The sequence below is a fragment of the Drosophila busckii genome, chromosome 2L (assembly GCF_011750605.1).
Source record: "Drosophila busckii strain San Diego stock center, stock number 13000-0081.31 chromosome 2L, ASM1175060v1, whole genome shotgun sequence".
NCBI classification, from domain to species: Eukaryota; Metazoa; Arthropoda; class Insecta; order Diptera; family Drosophilidae; genus Drosophila; species Drosophila busckii.
The window spans coordinates 16,936,247-16,957,289 of record NC_046604.1 but is presented as its reverse complement, the minus strand read 5'-3'; the positions used below and the strand labels follow the sequence as shown (position 1 = coordinate 16,957,289).

At 36.1% G+C, this 21,043-nt stretch overlaps 1 protein-coding gene across 1 annotated transcript in view; it reads left to right on the top strand.

Moving 5' to 3' along the window:
• The first annotated feature begins 2,987 nt into the window (after positions 1 to 2,987).
• LOC117135052 (nesprin-1) overlaps positions 2,988 to 21,043 on the top strand; it is a 36,845-nt gene continuing 18,789 nt past the window's right edge. The window contains exons 1-6 of the mRNA XM_033294946.1: positions 2,988 to 4,671; positions 11,308 to 11,369; positions 15,884 to 16,156; positions 16,609 to 16,778; positions 17,750 to 18,026; positions 18,095 to 20,695. Of these exons, the coding sequence (XP_033150837.1) occupies positions 2,988 to 4,671; positions 11,308 to 11,369; positions 15,884 to 16,156; positions 16,609 to 16,778; positions 17,750 to 18,026; positions 18,095 to 20,695 (5,067 nt within the window). The remainder of the gene's footprint in view (positions 4,672 to 11,307; positions 11,370 to 15,883; positions 16,157 to 16,608; positions 16,779 to 17,749; positions 18,027 to 18,094; positions 20,696 to 21,043) is intronic.

The window sequence follows — 21,043 nt, the reverse complement described above, 5'->3', positions numbered from 1 at the left end:
GCTATAATTATATAGTATTTTCTATATGCTATATAGCTAGCAACAAACATTAATTAGCTGTCATTTCGCTTAGTACTTAATCATTCCAACTATTTTCGTAGGTGTTCTCAATATCCGTTTGACCCAAATTGCTTTAAAATTAAAACAAAAAACTATTGTTAATGAATTGCATAAGTTGGCACACGTCTAGATCAAAAAACAAAGTGTATAAAAAAACAATTGATGATCACACTTTGCTCGTTGACAAGGTAAACGAGCATTGAAACCTTTTATTGCTTTTGTAACAAACAAATTGCAAATTGTATAACAAGCAATGAGATCATTTTTTTTCAACAGCTAGATATATCCTATTTGTCTATAGCGCTGGCGCTGATGTCACAGAGGAAATTTGTTTCGATTATTTGCAGTTTACCTTGCGCTTTAGTTAAATAATTTTTGAGAGCTGTTGTTATATTTAGAAATTAAAACATTGCGCGCCCTGCATTGCTTTCTATTTTCTATTTTAGCTGATGTTCATTTCCCCAACGAACTTGTCTTGTCATGTGCTGTTTCAAAAATAAAGTACTAAGTGCTTGTTTCACTTAGCATGCAATGTATTTTTAGATATATACATTGTCTAAATTAATATAAATATTTTAATATATACTATAAAATATAATTTGCTAAATTTATAAATTTTTGCACGTCTTCGATATCGAAACATATGCAAATGTCATAATTCGTGCAAATCAAATTGTTGACAGTTGTCCATAGAATTTTTAATTGCCAGTTTATATATATACATTATATATTTATGCTTAATAGCTTGTAAATTTACATTGCTTTTGGTTGTGCAAATATTTTGTGCCACTAAATTGACTTTGCAATTCTTTTTAATTGACGTCTACTCAGACTTTTGTATATTTTGCTTAGAAACTAAAAGTATCTCTTTGTATACATTTTTAGCTTTTAGCGCTTAAGTCAATATTTGAGTCATTTAATTAAACAATTCTGCTGCTGCTCTTTTTGTTATTGCCATTAAAGTGCTCAACTTTATGTTTAGGTGTGAGATAAATGGAATGGCATTAAATTTATTTTTCAGCTACAAATTTTGAAGCGGAAACAATTGTTTGTGCGAAAATATAAATATTTTTATTTTTTTTTTTGCACAAACAAATTGATTATTGCAAATTAATTTTAAGCTTTAAGTTTGTTTATAAAAGAGAGCAGGCATATAAGGTTTCAATAAAAAAAACTCAGAATAATTATTTTGAAGCCTTAGTAAATATTTTTAAATCCAAACATTTTTTTTTCTTTTATATTATTTTAATTATATATTAATTTTTTAAAAAATGTGGTGTATTTCTATTTTGGAAAATTTTATGCGCTTGTTATATATTTAACAAATCGAACTGAACTAGGGGAATGTAAAAATACTTGAATTTATTTATAGTATTCAAGTGTTTTTACTCTCAGGTCTAAAATTCTAAACATAAGCGGCTATAAAATTTACATGTACGACTATTTTGTGGTTGATTTTCCAGATGCTCTAGGCGCTATTGTTTATTGTCTAATTAATGCGTGTTTTTCATTATTGTTTAATGGCTTTGAGTGCTTGTTTTTAAGAGATCGTAACACTTGAGTGCTACTAAAGAGTGTAACATTTGTCAAGTGTATGAAAGGTTATCGAAAGTATATTTAATAAATAATTTAAATATATAAAGCTGCGCATTAGCATAGATAGTTGTTGTTTAAGTTACAACTTCAATGTCTAAGGTCAGGCATGACGTCATTTGTTGTGAGTTGAGCTGCGAACACGTTTGTTTTGAAATAAACACAAAAGCTGCGAGCGAAAAATAAATAAACATTTGTTTGCGCTTTGCTTTTATGAATGACTTCTCATTAATTGCTGTAAGTTGAGCTTTATTATGGTGGCCTGACCCACATAAGTAATGCACACACGTGAGTTTGTTAAGCTTTTTGTAAGCTTCAAATAAGTGCTGCTTATGTTTGCGCTTACGTTTTAAATGAAGCCTGCAATTGTATTTTTCACACGCTTACGCACACACAAACACAAGAATTGCATGTCAGTGAGCTAAGCAAAGAGAGAGAGCGCGCACTTGAGCGTAAATGATTTATTAGCTGAGAGCGCTTCGCATCTAAAAGAGCGCAATACATGTGCTGCGCATTAAAGTTATCGCAGCTTAAGCTCGCGCGCTCTTTGGGCTAGTCAACCCCTCTGTAAGCATAAAATGTTAACTACGTCTGTGTGTTTGATAACGCAAGCTTTGCGCTCTTTGCTTGCGCTCTCGCGCTCATTCGCTCTAAATGCCAGCACACACACATGTAGTGAATTGAGCTTTACTATGTTTACTACTCCGACTGGACTGCAGCTTCTCAGCGCTGCTTTTGGGTCTCTGGACAAGGCGTAGCGCATTAACATTTCAGTATCTAACCGGCTTTCTTTGCCAGCGGAACAAATGAAACTTGAAGCTCGGGCAACAACTTGAAATATCTGCGCCTGCTGTAGGCGTGCCAGCGTATATACAAATACACACATACATAACATGCGTATGTGTTGTGAAGAAGTGGAATCTCACGCAAATGCCGAAAAACATTAATTAGAATTTATTCAAGGCAACGCTATTATTATTATTATTACCTAACGCGTGTGTAAAGTGCGAGCAATACAAGAGACACAACAACAAGCTAATGCTTACATATGTGTGTGTGTGTGTCTAATTGGAAACGAAGTACATAGAAAGGCAAACAGTGTAAATTAAAGTGCGTTTTAAACAAATTAAAGTTGTGTGCGTGTGTGAAGGATAAGCATTGAGCAGAGGGTTGTTTGCCGTTACTTGGAAAAGCGTCATCAGTCAAAGTTATTGTTGTTGTTGTTGTAACAGGAGTTGCGTGAGAAAAATCAATTTTGCCGCCCTGGCGAGCAACGAGCGGTCGATGCAATTGTTGTGCCCTAAGCAGCAAGCAATAGTTGTATCCATGCTAAGATGGCTGATGATCCAGGCAAGCATAAGGATCCAAACATAGATGCTAGCGATGGAGCTGCAGGTGGCAGCAGCAATGCAGCGACGCCACAAGTGCCAGCTGTTCGCCGGCGTCGTGCGCATGAGCAGCAACTGGAGGAGCAGCAGCAAAGCAAACAGCTGGAGACAGCTACAGTGACGCGTAGTTATATGAAAACGGTTACCACATCAATGAGCAGCTCCAGCTGCAGTAACGTGGATACGCCGCCGCAGCGTCTACGCCAAAGGGTTGAGAAGCACTGGTCAGCTGAGGGTGCAAGCAAACGCGCTGCAGAGCAAAGCGCTGATGAGCTGCGCCAAGCTGAGCACATGCAAGTCGATTATGATGCAGAGAATCCATATGATATAGATGTGCATGAAATTGAGCGTCGTTTGCGCGAGGAGCGGCAACGTGGACTGGCGGAGGCGGAGGCAGCTAAGCTGGCGTTTCAGCAAATTCAACTGCGGCACACATCGACGCCGCAGCGCGTTCAGGTGCACAGCGAGCAGACAGCGAGTCCTTTTAATGTTACACTGCGCACCACCAGCAAGCTGAGTCCTGGCGCTGAGCTAGAGTCACTGGAGTCGTCGCCTTTTAATGTCACTTTACGCACTACACGCCGCACTGTTAAAAAGGATTTGGAGCTGCAGCGTTTTCTGGACAATGAGCGGCTGGTGCGTGAGGTGCCCGCAGCGGATGGTGTGCGCACTATTATAACCAGCTCCCTAACTAGTGATGGCGGCTATGCCAATGAGCAAATCTATCGTCATGGCGAGGGCTATGTCTCGCCCAGAGCTTCGCCCAGCTGGTCAAGCAGTGAGCACAGCAGTGTTAGCTCGCCGCAGAGCGTGGATATGACTGCTGGCGGCAGACGCATACTCATCAAGCTGGAGGAGCATGAGCTGGAGGCGAGTTGCTCGCATGAGCGCAGCGTTGATGAAACTGATTCCTCGGTGCGCGCACGCATACGTCAGTTTGGTGGGCAGGAGTCGTCGCCGGCTGCTATGGCAACATTGCCTAACATTGACATTACTGTGGGTAGCAACCCCAGGCGGCGGCAGCAGCAACAAACAACAACAACAAAGTTGCAGACACCACAACAAGCAACAGAGCAACGGCGTCCAACTGAACTGTCATGGCAATCAGCGATGACGACGACGTCAACGCCAATTGGCACGAAGCAGTCGCAGGACTCGCCAGTTAGTCCTGTTGCAACGTGCCAATTGCGCGGTTCTTCAACGCAAGAATCACGTCGAATTGTTAGCCACAAAACAACAACAACAACAAAAACAACGCGTACCACTTCATCCTCAGCGGTTTATTCCTCCTCCGGCTCGGTTACGCCTACGGGTAATATTTCGTTTACGGCTTCACAAATACGCATACGCGACGATATCGATAACGATTCCGATACAGAGGGCGTGCCGGCAAGCAGTCTTGTTATCGTTGACACGCCCACGCGCAACACAACGCCCACGCCTCACTCGCTTAGCGGCTTCGGTACTTTCAGCAAGAGTCTGCGTCAGGATTATCAGACTCCGTCACAAAGTAACCGCAACGACAGCAACGAACCCGAGCAAGAATTCAAAGAGTTTCAATCCACAATGGCATCGATCAATTTTCAACGCAGCAACTCGCAGTACGATAGTCACATTAAAGAGAAGCGAGGTAATCATCCCCATCAATTTAATCGATCACTTGTCGTCACATTCTTGACGTTAGTGCGTTTGCAATCTATTTAGTTATATCTGCATTCACTTATCGTGCGTTGATTATATAAAAATTTGCACCAGCATAGTTTTTATTTTTGCACAATATTTTTTGACAACAGCTGATAAAGCGGCTCGCAAATTATTTAACACACAGCAAATAGATTACGTTAATTGCTTAGACAGACATTTTTTTAGTACACTGTGCAGCAAACTTACGTATTTCAAAATCAGCTTAAATAGTTTGGAATTTGCTGTCTCACTTAAAAAGTTAGTACTCTTTTTTTATAATTAATTATTCAAATAATATTTATTTAATTGTCTAAAATTTTTAGCAGATAGATTTTTTTTCAAATAAAAACAGCGCGAATTTTAGCGAAAGGCTTTATTTATAATTTTCTAGAATATTTTGTTAGTTAAAAGTACGAAAAGTACGAATTATATTAAAAGACTTGATTTAAAATTTTATCGAATTTTTTTTCTAGTACTTTTTCGCAGTTAAAAGTTTAGTTCACGCAGTTACTGTTGTATTATTTATTTAGTTATAATGAACTTATTTTCTAGAATATTTTGGCAGTTAAAAGTACGAAATGTGCAAATTTTATTGAAAGACTCAATTTACAATTTTATCGATTTTTTTTTCTGGAATTTTTTGGCATTTAAAAGTTTAGTTGAAGCAGTTACTGTTGTATTATTTATTTAGAATTAATGAATTTATTTTCTAGAATATTTTGGATAGACGAATTTTATCGAATTTTTTTCTAGAATTTTTTGGAAGTTAAAAGTTTAGCTTAAGCAGTTGTTACTGTTGTGTTATTTATTTCGCATTTATGAATTTATTTTCTACAATATTTTGGAAGTTAAAAGTACAAATTTTATCGAATTATTTTCTAGAATTTTTTTTGGAAGTACAAGCAGTTCAAGTTGTATTATTTTTTTTATATTTGTATTCAATTGTCAATTGCTAAGCTCACAAGTTAGTCTCTAAGCTGCTATTGAGTATTATTGTTTATTAAATAAATTTGTTATTTTCCATCAAGAGCGCTGCGAATTTTTAAGCAAACTAATGAGGCTTTCATTTAAACGCTCTCAAATTGCTTTCAATGACTTGTAATATTGAATTGCTATTAATTATTTGAGAACTTTTAACATTCAACTAGCGCCTGACTATAGCCTAAGATATATTAAAAGCAGCTGTGGCGACCAATTGATTGAATGTCAAGGTCAGACTGCACTTAACGTTGGGGTCAGTCTGATTGTTGAGTTAGCCTACTATATTTACTAAATTAATTATTGCATATAGCAATCGATAAATGAAAATTGTGCCTAAAAAGTGACATCATCAGCTGCTACTTCGACTGCTGGTTTGCCTAGCGGCCTGTTTATTGCTTATATACATATTTATACGTCTGATTGTTGTGGTTGCTATTGTTGCTGCTTTTTTATAAGTCGGTCGGTTGGTCGCGCCTTACGCTGAACTTTTACTTGGCAGCTTTTATTATTTATATGTTTAGCACAGTGCGTTTGTTATGTACTCTGCCCGTCGCCATCAACTGTGTTGGCAACAACGACAGCGACAAGCTGCCACAATTTATTCAGAGACAACAATTTATTGGCAGCCAAAAGGTAGCAAACCACCCCAAAGTCTCCCCTCTCAATGCTCTCATGAGTTTGTTATGTGACCTCCGCTCTGGTTATTATGTTAAGCACAACAAGCAAATTATGTTGTGTCTGATTGTCTCGCAATTTGTCTCGCGTTGTCTAAATATGCGGCTAGACTTTGGCATAGTAGTTGAGATTTTTTTACTTAACGAGCCCCATCAGTTGTTAATCTAGCATAATGCACAGCTCGATTCAATTGATATATCTAACGCTTGCTGTACTTGACTTTGAGTTACAAGTTTAGCTATTTTTAGTTTACGTTGCTATCTTGTTTATACAAAGCGATAAAAAACTTGCTGCTTGTACAGAGAAAACAATGCCTAGAGATATTTTAAATTGTTAAAGCTAAAAAAAAAATTAAATAAATATTTTGCATACAATGTTGCATTTTTTATGTAATTTAATTTACATAATTCTTATGCAAGCATATGCTTCATAAATGTTTATAAATGGTATCGATACTATCGATAGCATATATTTTTTTAAATTAAAATTCAAGCTAACAAAGCTTTAAAATTGTTGCATTTATGTAATGAAAAAGCAATCGATACTATCGATAGTTTAACAACTCATCTACAAACTTTATATAAAAGCAGCGCCTGCTAAAATGCAACTTATTTATCTATAATATTATTTAATTTTTTTATCTAGTTATCTTTTGTTGCTGTTTTTCGTCAGTTTGATATACAAACGTCGTCAACGTCAACGGTTTCTAATCAATATGTTTATGTTTATGTTGCGTGCTTTAGCTTTAGCCACTTTGTTGTGCATTCCTCAATAAATTTGCTTTGGCAACTTTGTGCCAAAAGCTAAGAAAATGGGCCACTGATTGAGAGCTGAGTCCTGAACTGTGTGGCATGCTAACATTTAACAAATTTATAAGAGCTGCATGTCAAGGCATGTCAAACGCTTGAATGCTAATTGACACGACTATCGATTAGTTTAGTTCGTTGCCTGGTTGCCTTTTTTACCCAAAAAAAAAAAACTTGGTTGTGCACTAAAACTTTGGACAAGTGTCCACTAAGAGTTGTGCAATTTGTAAGCTAATGTGTCAATTTAAAACAAATACATACAAATGGCTGCTTGTTGATGTGTTTACAATTGGCAATAATCAATGAAAATGAAACTGAAAACAAACAAATGTTACTATGTGTGCAGTTAATAAACAATGAATATAAAACTGTTATCTCTAGCGCTTTAAACTGTCTATCAAAATGTAAAGAACGATCAGCGCTGAAATGTTTTGTATGTCACTCGCTGAGATCATCGTTGAATTATTTATTTATTGATGCTGTTGTTGTTAGTTTGTCATTGCTAAGCTGTCAGCTTGTAAATTTATAGTACTTTGCTGTATATGCTTAGCGGCTTTTTTTTTTAATACATGCCTTAAATTGTGGTTGCAACAGCTCAAAGTAGGCGCCACAAACTTGAAACTTAAGCTGCGTTTTGGTAAAATTAGCAGGGTCAACAAGTTGAGCAACTAAATTTCAAGTGCACATAGCTTGTTATTAATGCGTAGTTTAATTTTTCAATTAAATTTAGGCGACACCTACAGCTGCTCAAGACCATATCTGGCAGCAGCTGCTGCGCATGTGGCTAAAATAAATTTTTCTTTTTTGAAGTTCTTAGCGGTATTTTTTTTTCGCAGCCTGTGGGCAGTCGTTTGAAATCTTTTTATGGCAGCTTCTTTCTTTTTAAGCATTTGCGGTTTTTTTTTTTGTGAGAACAAACAAAATAGAAAACAGTTTTGCGCTTTTTTGAGTGCTTCATCATTTATTTTGTTTATGTTGTGCGCTATTTAAAACTTTTTAGTCTTAAGCGCATGTCCATAAACTTGGCAAACAAATAAACAAATTATACATATTCATATGTTTGCGTTTGTATATGCAAATCTAATGACGCAATTTATTGCTTAAATATATCTATTTACATAAACTATTTGTCTATTAGCTGCCAGTTTCCATTATTATTGTTTAAAGCTGAAGCAGCGCTCAAACGCACTGAAGCAGCAACAATTGCATATTTGTTAGAACTACAGGTGTAATCCTCTAATGACACACCTCAGTGGTTTTAATGTTTGCAAATAAATGTGCTTGTCAAACTGATTAGATCTAGATCGTATAAGTTTCAGCTGCTTGTAAAAATTTAAGGCGTGTAGGCTTATACAAAAATTTAGAAAGAAAATAAAAAGTTAGTTGAATAAGGTTCAAAGCGCTTAAGTGAACTGTACTTAGTATAGAAAGTATAGCATAAATTTAATTTGCTCAGAAGTTATCGATACTATCGATATTAAATAATACCATACATTTTGTTTTAAAATATGCTAAAGCTGCCTATAAGCTTTACAACAGTCTAAGCAGAAAAACAATCGATACTATCGATAGCTTAACAACGCTAAATATTTATATAAATATTCAAAGCTGTCGCCCTTCAGCATGATTTAGAGTTCAATCTCTTTTACATATTGTTCATTATAAATATTTTTTAAAGGTCAGCTATGTACAAAAATTATTTATTTTTCTAGTGAGCGACAATAGCGTACGCTAAAAATAAACAAATATTTGTTAAACCAATTTAAGCCCGCATAGCATTTTTTTTCAAGCATTCATTTCAAGAAATATGCAAAACTTCTCTTGTGTAAATATTCAATATATTATGTTAAGGAAATGCCAAAAACGCAATTGGGAAAACATTTCCGCTGCCAAAAGCGCGCAAGCAACATATGTTTCATATATTCTCCGATGTACAAAGAGTGCGCTGCTCTCTTCCGCATTAAGATCTTATTGCGCCTCTCAACATTACAAAGCGATTTTGTTTATATGCAAATTGTGTAAACAGACAATGTGGGGAACAGATTTTGGTTTCTGTGGCTCTTGGGGGAAACCCAAGCAATTAGCTCCCAAAGAGCGTACATAAACTATTTATATGCCATGTCTATTTTCTATTTTCGGTGCGTGCATTTGTAACTAGGTCAACGATTCGGCTGTACAAAAAATAAATGACTGCCCACAATAAAATATTTTAAGTTTTTTTGAATTGATTTTCACACTTTTTTATTCTAATTATGCACGCGCAATAAAATATTAAAAAGAATTGCTTTCTTTTTTTTAACGCTTAGCACTCTTTAACAATATTTAGACACGCTCATTAAGTTGCCAAAAAAATAGAAAAAAAAACCTTGAGTCAAACATAATAAATAATAATCAGCAGCCACATCATTATAATTATCATCATTAACTTACTGACTGACTGAACCATACAGCGGTCTGACTTTTTTTTTTTTTTAGCTTTTTTCACATATTGTTATGTTTACCATTTCGTTGTGAATTATTTGTTATTTGCTTTTGTACTTTAGCTCAACAGCTGCTTTGAATCTCTAAATAATTCAACTGTTTAGAAATTGAAATTTTAGAGTCATTCAACCTGAACATAGGGCTTGACCTTCTACGAACTGCTCTAGAAAAAGTTTTGACTTGCAAGTCTATTTAACATTTATGTCAAATACGCTTAGCTATAAATAATATATATGTTATCTGGCTTAAGTTTTTCAAGTGCAATATTCTTATCTTTGTTGGGCATAATTAGCGAAAGTATTTATTGATAAGCAGCAACAGCATTTTTAATTTCAACAACAACGAGTTTAAAAATAAAACGTAGCTAAGGCAAACATAATTATTTACCTGTATTTTTGGAAACCAGTTAAAGCCCAAATAAGCAATAAACGCGCTTTTGTTTAATTCTTGTTCTGTCGATTTTTAGGCGATAATTTTTTATTGAATATAAGATGAGTAGGCTGCCTTTTAGATAAAAACAACTTTAAGTTTTTGGCAAAAATAAAAACATAGCAATAGACAAGAAAAACCAGTTTAAAGTTCTACAATTAAATTTTAAAATTTAGGAATTTTAGCGCTTTTTATTATATTATATAATATCAGTAGTATTGCAATAATTATTTTTCTTTTTGTATAATCTAAATAAATAACTTCCATCAATTTAATATTCATGCAATAGCTTTTCAAACTTTAGTTATTGTAACTTGCTGCTGCTAAAATTAGTTCAATTGTTTTTAAATTTTAGCTTTGTTTAAAAAGTATTTAATATATATGTCTGGCCTTAATCCAACAAGCTATTAAATATAAATTAAATATATGCTGCTAGTGCACTTAATGTCTTGTTTTAGTATAAGCACATAAATTTAAAAGACATTTTTATTGCAATTTACATTATATCTTGGCAAATCGGCATAGTTATGCGACTTATGCTTGCAAATTGCGCAACCTTGAACTAATTTCTATTTAAAGCACTAAAAATTATTAAATTTTAAAATTTATTAAAGCAAGTTAATTCATATTTGTCTTATAAACAAATTAGTCTTAAAGCTACAGCGCTCCATTATTTATGCGCTGTAATCTATAATGTTCCAAGAAAATTTAACATTTTCCAAATCATTTCAAAATTTATTACGCCAACATTATTTTGAATGCTTATGCGTTTGGCTAGCAGCCAAAAAAAACTTAAAGAGCACGCACTAATATTTGTGAAAAGGCTTAGATAATGCTTGGAACAGCTGCTTGTGTCTATTTGATAGACATGAATCCATTGCAGTTTAACAGCATAAAATTTACACAAAATAAACGATTTATAAACGTTTTGTTTATTTGTGTTAATTAAAAATATGTGGCATAGAAATTATGTTTAAATATTTAGGCGCATAAATATGACTAAGAAATAATGTACATAAAATAGCGCTAAGTTCTAAAAATAGTTAAAGATTGTGCAGCTGATGTCAGTAAATTTAAATTACTGATAATTCAATTAATGCAAATTAAAGCTACATAGCTTGTATCTTATCTTAGTATCTACTAACTAAGTTTGTCTTGTCTTACATTTAATTACACTTACTTATGTTTTTTTCTTTTGCTTTACCTTACAGAGGAGCAAGAACGTGTGCAGAAGAAGACATTCACTAATTGGATTAATTCATACCTATCGAAGGTAAGTTATTTGCGAATCGATTTCAGTTCTGACATTGAGCCATTTGCATATTGATTTGCATTGGTGTTAACCTTGTTTAGCAGCATGATCGTTTGAAATCAAAACAAACTGTCAGTGCCAAGTCAACTACAATTAAAATTGCAGCATTTTCTAAGCTTTCTCTTACAAGAGAGCAGCGCATCCTTTCTAATTTAAACAGCCATTCACTCTGTAATAATTGCAGCTAGAATTTCGAAACTTGCTTAATGTGTTAATGACATGTTTAAGGTGAAAGTATTTTTTATTAAATTATAAACAATTGTGCGCAACAAAGCAATTTAAACAAGTCATGTTCCAAGCTTTAGTTGAAGCGCATAAATTAGTTAATAAATAAATTCGGCTGCTTTGGTTAACTTTGCTGTGCGTGACGTAACTGGTTCACCTTGAACTGAAAATTATATATACATACGTGTGCTATATACAAAGCAGTTGGGGAGCCAAGCTATAGCTTTGTATATTTTTCGGCTGTATAGCAAATATGCATATAATATTTAAATAAATTAGTTTTAATTAGCAGCCACTACTAGAAATTTGCTTGTGGCTCAAGTGCTAATTGTACCTTATGCAATATAGTAACTATATATTATTTGATGACTCAGCGTTGCTGCCCACGCCTGCGACATGCCTTAAAATATCAGCAGTTCCTTTTTTTTAATGTCAAGCCTTTCCAAGTTCCCTGACAGACAGCGCCAGAGACATGTAAACCAAACTGGTTTATCAGCCAGCCAGCCACTCACTTAGCCAAGCCAGGCCAGCCGGCCGGCTAAAATTCGTATATATCAAGTATACACCCGAGACTTGTGTCATGTCTACACAGATTGAAGTTTGTGTATTCGGCAGATAACACAACCGACTTCGGCTGAGTGCCTCGCACATTAAATCAAAGCTACTCTCAACTTAACTAAGTCAGTAGGCGTTTGCATTGCGTGGGCCACGCTCTCTCTCTCTCTCTCTCTCTCTATATAAAAGAGAGACACAAACTGTTATCCGGAACACACACAAACTGCAGCAGCTGTCAGTTACTGTTCTATTAAGTGCAACATTGTTCTTTGACTTTAGACTCTAACGCATGTCTGTCCAATTTGAACTTGCTTTGTGGCAAATTCCACAAACGTCTTAGGTGCGTGCTGCTTGCTTTGGCTCTAATTCTTAGAAAAAACAAAGCGCACACACACACAGAGACAGACAGACAATTGCATAAATAGTTGTTGGCAGAGTAGCTGACTGGAATATTTGTATGAAGCTTGTGACTTGCTGTAAATGTAGCAAAAGTTATAAACAAAAAAATAATACACAATAGATACAGCTCAACTCGTTAAATCGAACTAATTAATATTAATAACGTTTCAGTTAAAATTTGACTTTAAAGACTTTTCTGACTTTTTCTGTATTATTTATTTAATGACTATGCCAAACAGTTAATGAAAATAATATGCTTAGGGTAATAATTTCTTATTTTTGCATTAAAGTATCTATCTATCAAGTTAAACATTTTTTCAATCAAGTTTTTATGCACTTTGACTATCTATCTTTCGGTACGTCTGTATGAGCCACAAGAACTCAGCGACTATAAAAGCTAGAGCTACCAAATTTGGCATGAACATATATGCTGCTAATCCCTAGCTTATATTAAGATTGAAATGAAGGGAAATATTTTATTTTATGCCATATTTGAAATTTATAAACATACTAGTAGCAATTTGTTTAAAGAAACTATATATTAGGTGCTTTATTTTTTCTTTGATGTCACTACAAGTTTTTTTTTTTTAAATATTTATTTACTAAATCAAATAAAATAATATTTTTATTTTAATATATTTATTTATTTATTTTTAATTTTATTTATAAAAGTTGCTAGAAATTTCTCAGAATTATTGTACCAATTGCTCAGTCAAATTTTGTAAATTAAATAATTGAAATGATTAAAACTGCGTCGATTGAGTGCGTCGGTCTGTATGAGCAACAAGAACTCGGAGAGTATAAGAGCTAGAGCTATCAAATTTGGCATGTACATACATTTGTATACGCTGCTTATCCCTAGTTAAAATAATATAATTAAAACAAACAAAAAATGTATATATTTGTAGAGCCAAGATTTGTTGATAAGGTAAAGTTAGTTCTAAATATTTATTTAGGTCAAAATAAAGTTTTTAATGCTCAGAGCTGACAACTAAGCGTTAAAGAAAGGTTTCATATAAGCAATAGTATTCTTAGTTCTTGGTTCCAAAATTGACATTTGTATAAAAATATATAGCAAAAGTTCTGCAGCTCCAAAAACAACTTGAAGTTAAACAGCAGGTTGGCACCTTTTGTGCTTTAGCATAAATTGTAAAAGTTGTGCATGAAAATTGCTGAAACAACACGCATCAGAGTTTTTGCGGCTAAAAGTTATTAAACAGCAAGAAGCAGACAAGACGTAACTGTAGAAACAGGAAGCGTTGAAAATTGATTTTATATTGTAAGTAGCAGTAGTATGAAAACTTTTTGTGCAACTCGAAACAGACACAAACTTTTCAGCGTCGTCGTCGTCGTCATTTGCATGTCCGCAACAGTTGAGCCAAAGTTTTTGCACTAGGCAGCACTCCCACCACTGCACCACCCACTCCGTGGGTGGCGGCACACAGGCAAGGCTCAATTAGACGCTATAGTCAATTATAATGCGATTGTTTTTCTTTTGGATTTTGTCGGTGCCACTTCCGTTGGTTGCCTGTCTTGGATTTACGCCGTAATGCTATTAACTAAAGCTCCGCAATCTTAATGATGGCGTAGGTAACTTAAAATGCTCGCGCGTGCCAAATGCCAATTTGTCGTTTCACTGTGGAATTTTAAACAAATTAGCCCAAACGATTTAAACAATTTTAATTGATTTATCATATTTAGCAGCGAGTACATTATTCTGATTAATTAACTTTTGCTCTCTCTGTGCGTAACGCGCTGCTTTGTATAGTTAATGTGCCCATAAAAAAAAACAAACATTAAAAGCTGCAAAATATGCCGGCAGAGCTTGCAGTTGGTTTTAAGAGCTCATTAAATAATGCACTTGCCAAATGACATTAGCCAGGCCAAAAGGCGAAAGCCTTTCGTTAGCTCGTAAATCTTTTGATACAAAGGCGCACAGTAGTCAATTAGCTATAAAAAAAATTGCAAGGATTTTGCTATACAATGCAGTTTATTCAGTTTTTAACAGCGATTGTAGTTTTTATAACTTTTAATTAAAAAATGATGTAATAAGAATTATTTTTGTATATTTTTAAATTGCAGCAATTTTGTCGCTTGATTTGCATTAAATATTATTAGCTAAGAATTATGCAGCTTTTTGTTTTTATTATAAATATAAAAATATAGAGTTTTTTATATATTTTATATACTAAATTACTTTATTTGCAAAAATTCTAGAGTTATTTATACTTATATACGAAATTTCTTTATTTGCAAAAATTATGCAATTAACAAAAAGCGTTCAAAATTGTTATTCAAGCTTATTTTATTTTATTTTTATTTACCATTTTTGCTAGAAGCTGCATAGCAACTTTTTCACAATCAGTTCAACAATTTAAATTAATGTTGAATTAAATCTTTTTATATGCATATTATATTAATGCATTATTTTTTTCACTAAGTCAGTTAGACAAAAGTTAAGTCTTAGCCTTTGCAATCAATATTCATGCATAACAAACACAACTTATGTTTAAGAAACTTTCACGGTCACTGACTGATTAACTTCCGCACGTTTTGAATTTCGATCGACTACTAAGCCCGCCCCCACCTGTGTGGACGTTTATATAAAACCGCTGCCAGCTCTAAGCAGCTGCATACAGTCAAACCCCCCAAGCTAATAGCAATGCACATTACAGAGCACGTGCACTATGGGGTATTTGGCTACTTTCTTTTGGCAGCTATTCAAAGCTTAAAATGCGCAGCATACATTTGATTAACACTCAAATTTGTGAATTCAGTGAATTTGCATATATCAAAATTACTCAGTAATTTATATCATAGAAGTAAGTTAGTATAATACCCCTAGTCGAAATAGAATACAGTGAGCGCTCTTAGCTTAAGCTGAGAGTTAGATCCTTGCTTGTATTATGTGTGAGCGCAGCTGAGTTCGAAAAAGAGAGCGACAGTGAAGTGAGCGAGAGTTCGTCTCTCAGCTATTCGAGTTCGAAATTCGCATAAGCGTAGCCACGAATTTGCTCCCAAGTCAGTTGCTTATTATACTTGATGGCATATTGACTATAGTGAGCTAATAAAATTATTAAAATATTTAAATTAATTTGTAGTCAAATACTAACAACACTTCACTTAGTATATACTTCACTATAGTAAAAATTATATTAATGCGAGTAATAAAATAATAATTGTTAAGCTATATTATATTAAAATTTTTACGCTTTGATATAATTCGTACAATAGTTTATTCTAATATTAAGTTAAATATTTAAATTAAATTAATTATTTATTATTATTTTTTGTAGCGTGTTCCACCGCTTCGCATTGATGATTTAATAAACGATTTACGCGATGGCACCAAACTGATTGCCTTGCTCGAGGTGCTGTCCGGCGAACGCTTGCCCGTGGAGAAGGGACGCGTGCTGAGACGTCCTCACTTTCTCAGCAATGCAAATACAGCGCTACAATTCTTGGCCAGCAAACGCATCAAGCTGGTCAATATCAATCCCGCAGATCTGGTGGATGGGAGACCACCAGTTGTGTTGGGTCTGATATGGACGATTATATTGTACTTCCAGGTGAGCAATTAATTAAGTTTAGTTTCAAGCATTAAGCAAATTAAGCACTGTAACTGCAATGAACTGAAATCAAATTGGTCGCTAGCTGTACCGTAATGTCACCGCAATATTTCTATATAAACCAACGACTTTGGCCAGCACCAATTTAGATATACACACCAAGCTAACTATAAACGTAATTAACCTATATCTTTACTTTACTTTACTTTACTTACTAAATTATTTAAACAAGCTTCGTAAAAAGAGGCGGAAAAACTTAGTTGTAGTTATAAATTATGCGCCACAGGTAGGTCCAAAGTCGTCCAAAGTCAATGTAAATCAAATCGTACATAGTCTCGTTGTGCTCCTAAGTTTTTTATTATTATTATAAGGCACTATTTTATTATTTATGCATTTAATTGTGTGCACACTTGTTTACTCGATCTAAACTAAAACAATATCTATTTCAACAGATCGAGGAGAATAGCCGCAACCTAGAATATTTGGGTCATGGTATTGGCGGTTCGGTTAGCTCACTCGACAGCGTTGGCAATCATAAAGCTAGGGGCGACCTCAGGGCTGAGAAATGGAAGCAAGGTGCTAAGAAGACGTTACTCAATTGGGTTACCAATGCCTTGCCGAAGTAAGTGAATGAGTTTGGCACTAGCGTACACTATGAGCTGATAGCTGAGTTCGAAATTCGAATTCGAACTATGAGAAATGCATTTCTTTTTAATTACTGCATGGATTTTGTGCAACGTTAGCTTGTTTTTGATTCTAAATTATTTCTGAATATATATTCCCATAAATTGGAAAATTATTTATAACCTTTCCTATATATATGTTGCGATAAATTGGAAAATTATTTAGAGCAAAGACTATAAATAATTCAGAATTAATGTAATATATTCTGATAAATTCAAAAATTATTTATAAGCTTTATTAAATATATATTCCGCTGATAGAAAAGGTTATACAACATTTTGCAATTTAGCGGAGTATAATCAATAAATTAGAAATAATTTTATTTATATATTCCTATAAATTGGAAAATTATTTATATGTTGCGATAAATTTGAAAGTTATTCAAAGAAAAGGTTGTAAGTAATTCAGAATTAATTTAATATATATTCTGTTAAATTCTAAAATTATTTATAGCCTTTATAAAATATATATTCCGATGATAGAAAATGTTATACACAATTTTGCAACTTATTGGAATATTGAATTGAATATATCATTAGAAATAATTTTTTTGTATATTCCTATAAATTGGAAAATTATTTATAAGCTTTACTATAAACGGAATAATCCTATAAATAATTTTTTTATATCCATAGCTATAAATAATTTTTCAATTTATTGGCATATATATTCACTTACGATAATTCCTTCATGCAATAAGCACAAGCAAATTAATTAAAGAAAATTAGCTGCAGCAGCTTGGGCTAAAAATGAATGCATTTCTTATAGAAAAACTAAAGCAGCATTAGCTTTAGTTTAAGTTATCAGCTTGCTGCTAAGTTCTGAGCCGACTTTCTGGCTTAGTTAACAGCTTAGTGTGCGCTATGCCTTATATATAATTTTAACTTAACTAACGCATTTGATTTGCAGGGATAGTGGAGTGGAGGTGAAAGATTTTGGCGCCAGCTGGAGAGATGGCGTCGCTTTTCTTGCACTTATTGATGCTATCAAAGCGAATCTGGTTAACTTGGCTGAGCTAAAGAAGACCAGCAATCGTCAGCGCTTGGAGACAGCTTTCGATGTGGCCGAAAGCAAACTGGGCATTGCCAAACTACTGGACGCTGAGGATGTGGATGTGCCCAAACCGGATGAGAAGAGCATAATGACATATGTGGCGCAATTTTTGCACAAGTATCCCGAACCAAAGGTGCGCATAACACACACAAACAAATGTGTGATGATATAAATAAATAATATTTATTTTGTTGTCAACAGGGTGCAACACGTGACGAGTCACATGTGCAGCAGGAGGCAAATGAGCTGCGTCGCTTTCTGGTGGAGAAGACAAACGAATACGAGCCGCTGGTTAGGTCGAATGGCTTTCCACGTGACTTTGGCGAATATTTGCTGGCACGCTCCGAAGTCGATGCGCATTTGCCTGCATACAATCGCTTGAAGCAGCTGATTGAGACGCAGAGCGGATTTTTGCAAATATCACGCAGCGCATGGGATGAAATTAACGAACTCTGGCAGCGGCTGCATTACCAAATGATGTACTGGCTGTGGCTGCTGGACGCAGAGCTGCCCGGCGAGTTTGGTGTGGTGGGCAAGTGGCTTGCCGAAGCGGAGAAGCTGCTAATGGACAATGATATACCCAATGCAATGAATGAGGAAACTGCTGCTGTCATCAGTCGCAAGCTGGAGGAGCATAAGCTGTTCTTTGCCGATATGCCACGCATGCTGGCAATGTTTGATAATGCCAAGCGCACGCCGCTGGCGCAGCAGCTGCCGCTGGAGCAGCTGCGCAATATGGAGCGACGACTGCAGCAGGTGGCGCAGCAGGCAGCAGAGCGACGCATACGTCTAAAGTTTTTGGAGCACAAGTGCTGCCTCATAGCTTTTCTCAACCTCGTGGAGAACAAAATGCGCGGCTGGACAGGCAAATATGGGCAGGAGGAAAAGGTGGCGCAGCAGCTGGAGCAGTACAAGAATTTTGTGTCGCGCAACAAAATATTCCAAGAGTTCCAAAAGGCTTTTGTGGATATGCAGCAGGTAGTGGATGAATACAAGCGTGAGGGCAATGTGCCGCATAAGGAAAGCAGCGATATAGATCGCTTTATGTACGAAACTGAGGAGCGCTGGAAGCGTGTGTCCATGGAGCTTAAATGCTGTCAGAATTCACTGGAGGAGGTGGTCAACTGCTGGCGCAATTGGAATCAGCTGGCGCCCAGCTGCGAGGAGTGGCTAATGCTAGCCGAACAGCAGCTGCAGCGCAGCGAGGATGAGCGTCTTGAGTTCTTCCAGGACATCAGCGTGTGGAAGGATAAATTTGATGCGCTTGCAAATGCAGCTAATTATTTGATTGCTAGCTGCGAGGAGCCCATTGCGCAGCAGCTGCGTCAGCGACATGGCGCGCTGGCTGAGCGATTTGAGCGTCTGTTTGCCAGCACCAAGCAGTATATGCATGCTGGCGATATAATACGCTCGCGTCAGGAATACAAATCGGGCATTGAGCAGCTGTCCAAGTGGCTGCGCGGCGCTGAGTCGCTGCTCGATCAGCGTCAGCTGCTGAGCAATAGCGCAGACATACGTCGCTATGGCGAGCAGCTGCAGCAGCTTGCCAGCGAGCTGGACAACAATGAGGAGCTGTTTAAGCACATCAGTCGCACGTTCCAGTCGCTTATACAGGATTTGTCGCGCGATGAGGTGGACAAAATGATGAAGCTGCTAAAGCAGGAAAAGGAATCGCTAGTGCGCATACGCGCGCAAATGCCAGCCAAGCTGCATCTGATCAATCAGCTGCAAATACAGCAAGAATCGCTTGAGGCAGGCCAAAAGGAAATTCATCAATGGCTAAGCGAAGCGGAGCAGCTGCTGGCCACACATAATCTTGGCGCTCAGACGCTTAATGAGCAGCTACACAAACATAAAACTTATTTCTCACGCACTGTTTACTATCGCTCCATGCTGGAGAGCAAAAACAAAGTGTTTCAAAATCTGCTTAAAGCGGTCGCTAGCGATGATAAAATCGACACAACGCCCGCCGCTCAGCAAATGCAGCAGCTCAATGAGCGCTTCAATTATGTTATACAGAACGCGCAGCAATGGGAGCAGCGCTTCAATGATGCCAACGCTGGCTGGTCGCAGTTCAAGGATCATGAGCGACTCGTAAGCGATTGGCTTAGCCAAGCAGAGTCCATGCTGCTGGAGCAGCGCATTGAATCCAAAACAACAATTGAAACACAAAAGTATTTCTTTGAGCAAATCAATGAGCGCTGGATGAGCGATTTAGTGCAGTCCGCTCAACAGCTGCTGAATACGCTGCCCGCACCGGAGCAACCTTCAGTGGTGCAGTCAGTGGAGCAGCTGCAAAAACGCTGGCAGCATGTGCTTAACCAAGCGCCGCTGCATCTGCTGAAGCTCGAGTTCCGTTTGGATGAAAATGCATTCTATCAAACGCTCAAGGATGTTGAGAAGGAATTGCAGCTGGAGCAGCAAGCGCTAAATCGCAATGAGGATGTCGACTCCATACTGCAGCGTAATCAGCAATTTTTGCAACAAGCTTCAGCTGTGCCGCGTCTCGAGCAGTGTCTGCAGAACATGCAACGCTTAGCTCAAGCGCATCGCCAACAGCAACCCACTGATATTAGTTTGGATCAGGCATATGACTCAGCTAAGTCGCAATGGCAGCAAATGTCCAGCAAACTCGCAGATATGCGTCAAACTCTGCAGCAAATTCCTGCTCAATGGCAGGGCTATCATCAGAAGTTCGATGAAATGATCGGTTGGATGAACAGCGTCGACCAGAGCTTAAAGAATATTGTCAATGAGGTTAACACCATGGAGGAGTTCGAAAAGGAGAAGGTTGTTTTCCAGGTAAGCCAAGAACTCCCAACTCCCACTCTAACAAACTTCATTAAACATTTAACTTTCATTCAAACGCATGCAGCTTAAGGAGCTAGTGGTAATTAAATAGCATTTGCCTTAAACATTTCATCATATTAATTAATCATAATCATTAAGTTTACACTAGTTTACAAATTTATCAGTTTGCTCTTTAAAAAAGAGTAAAATACAAGCAAAGCTAACAAAATTAAACAAAATTTTCTTTAACAATATTTTCGAACTCGAAACTCTTTTAACTGTTGAGTTGTTTTCAATCGAAAGTAAATACTATTAAATTATCAGAAATTTGTTATTAAATTTACAAGTAGTAAAAAATTT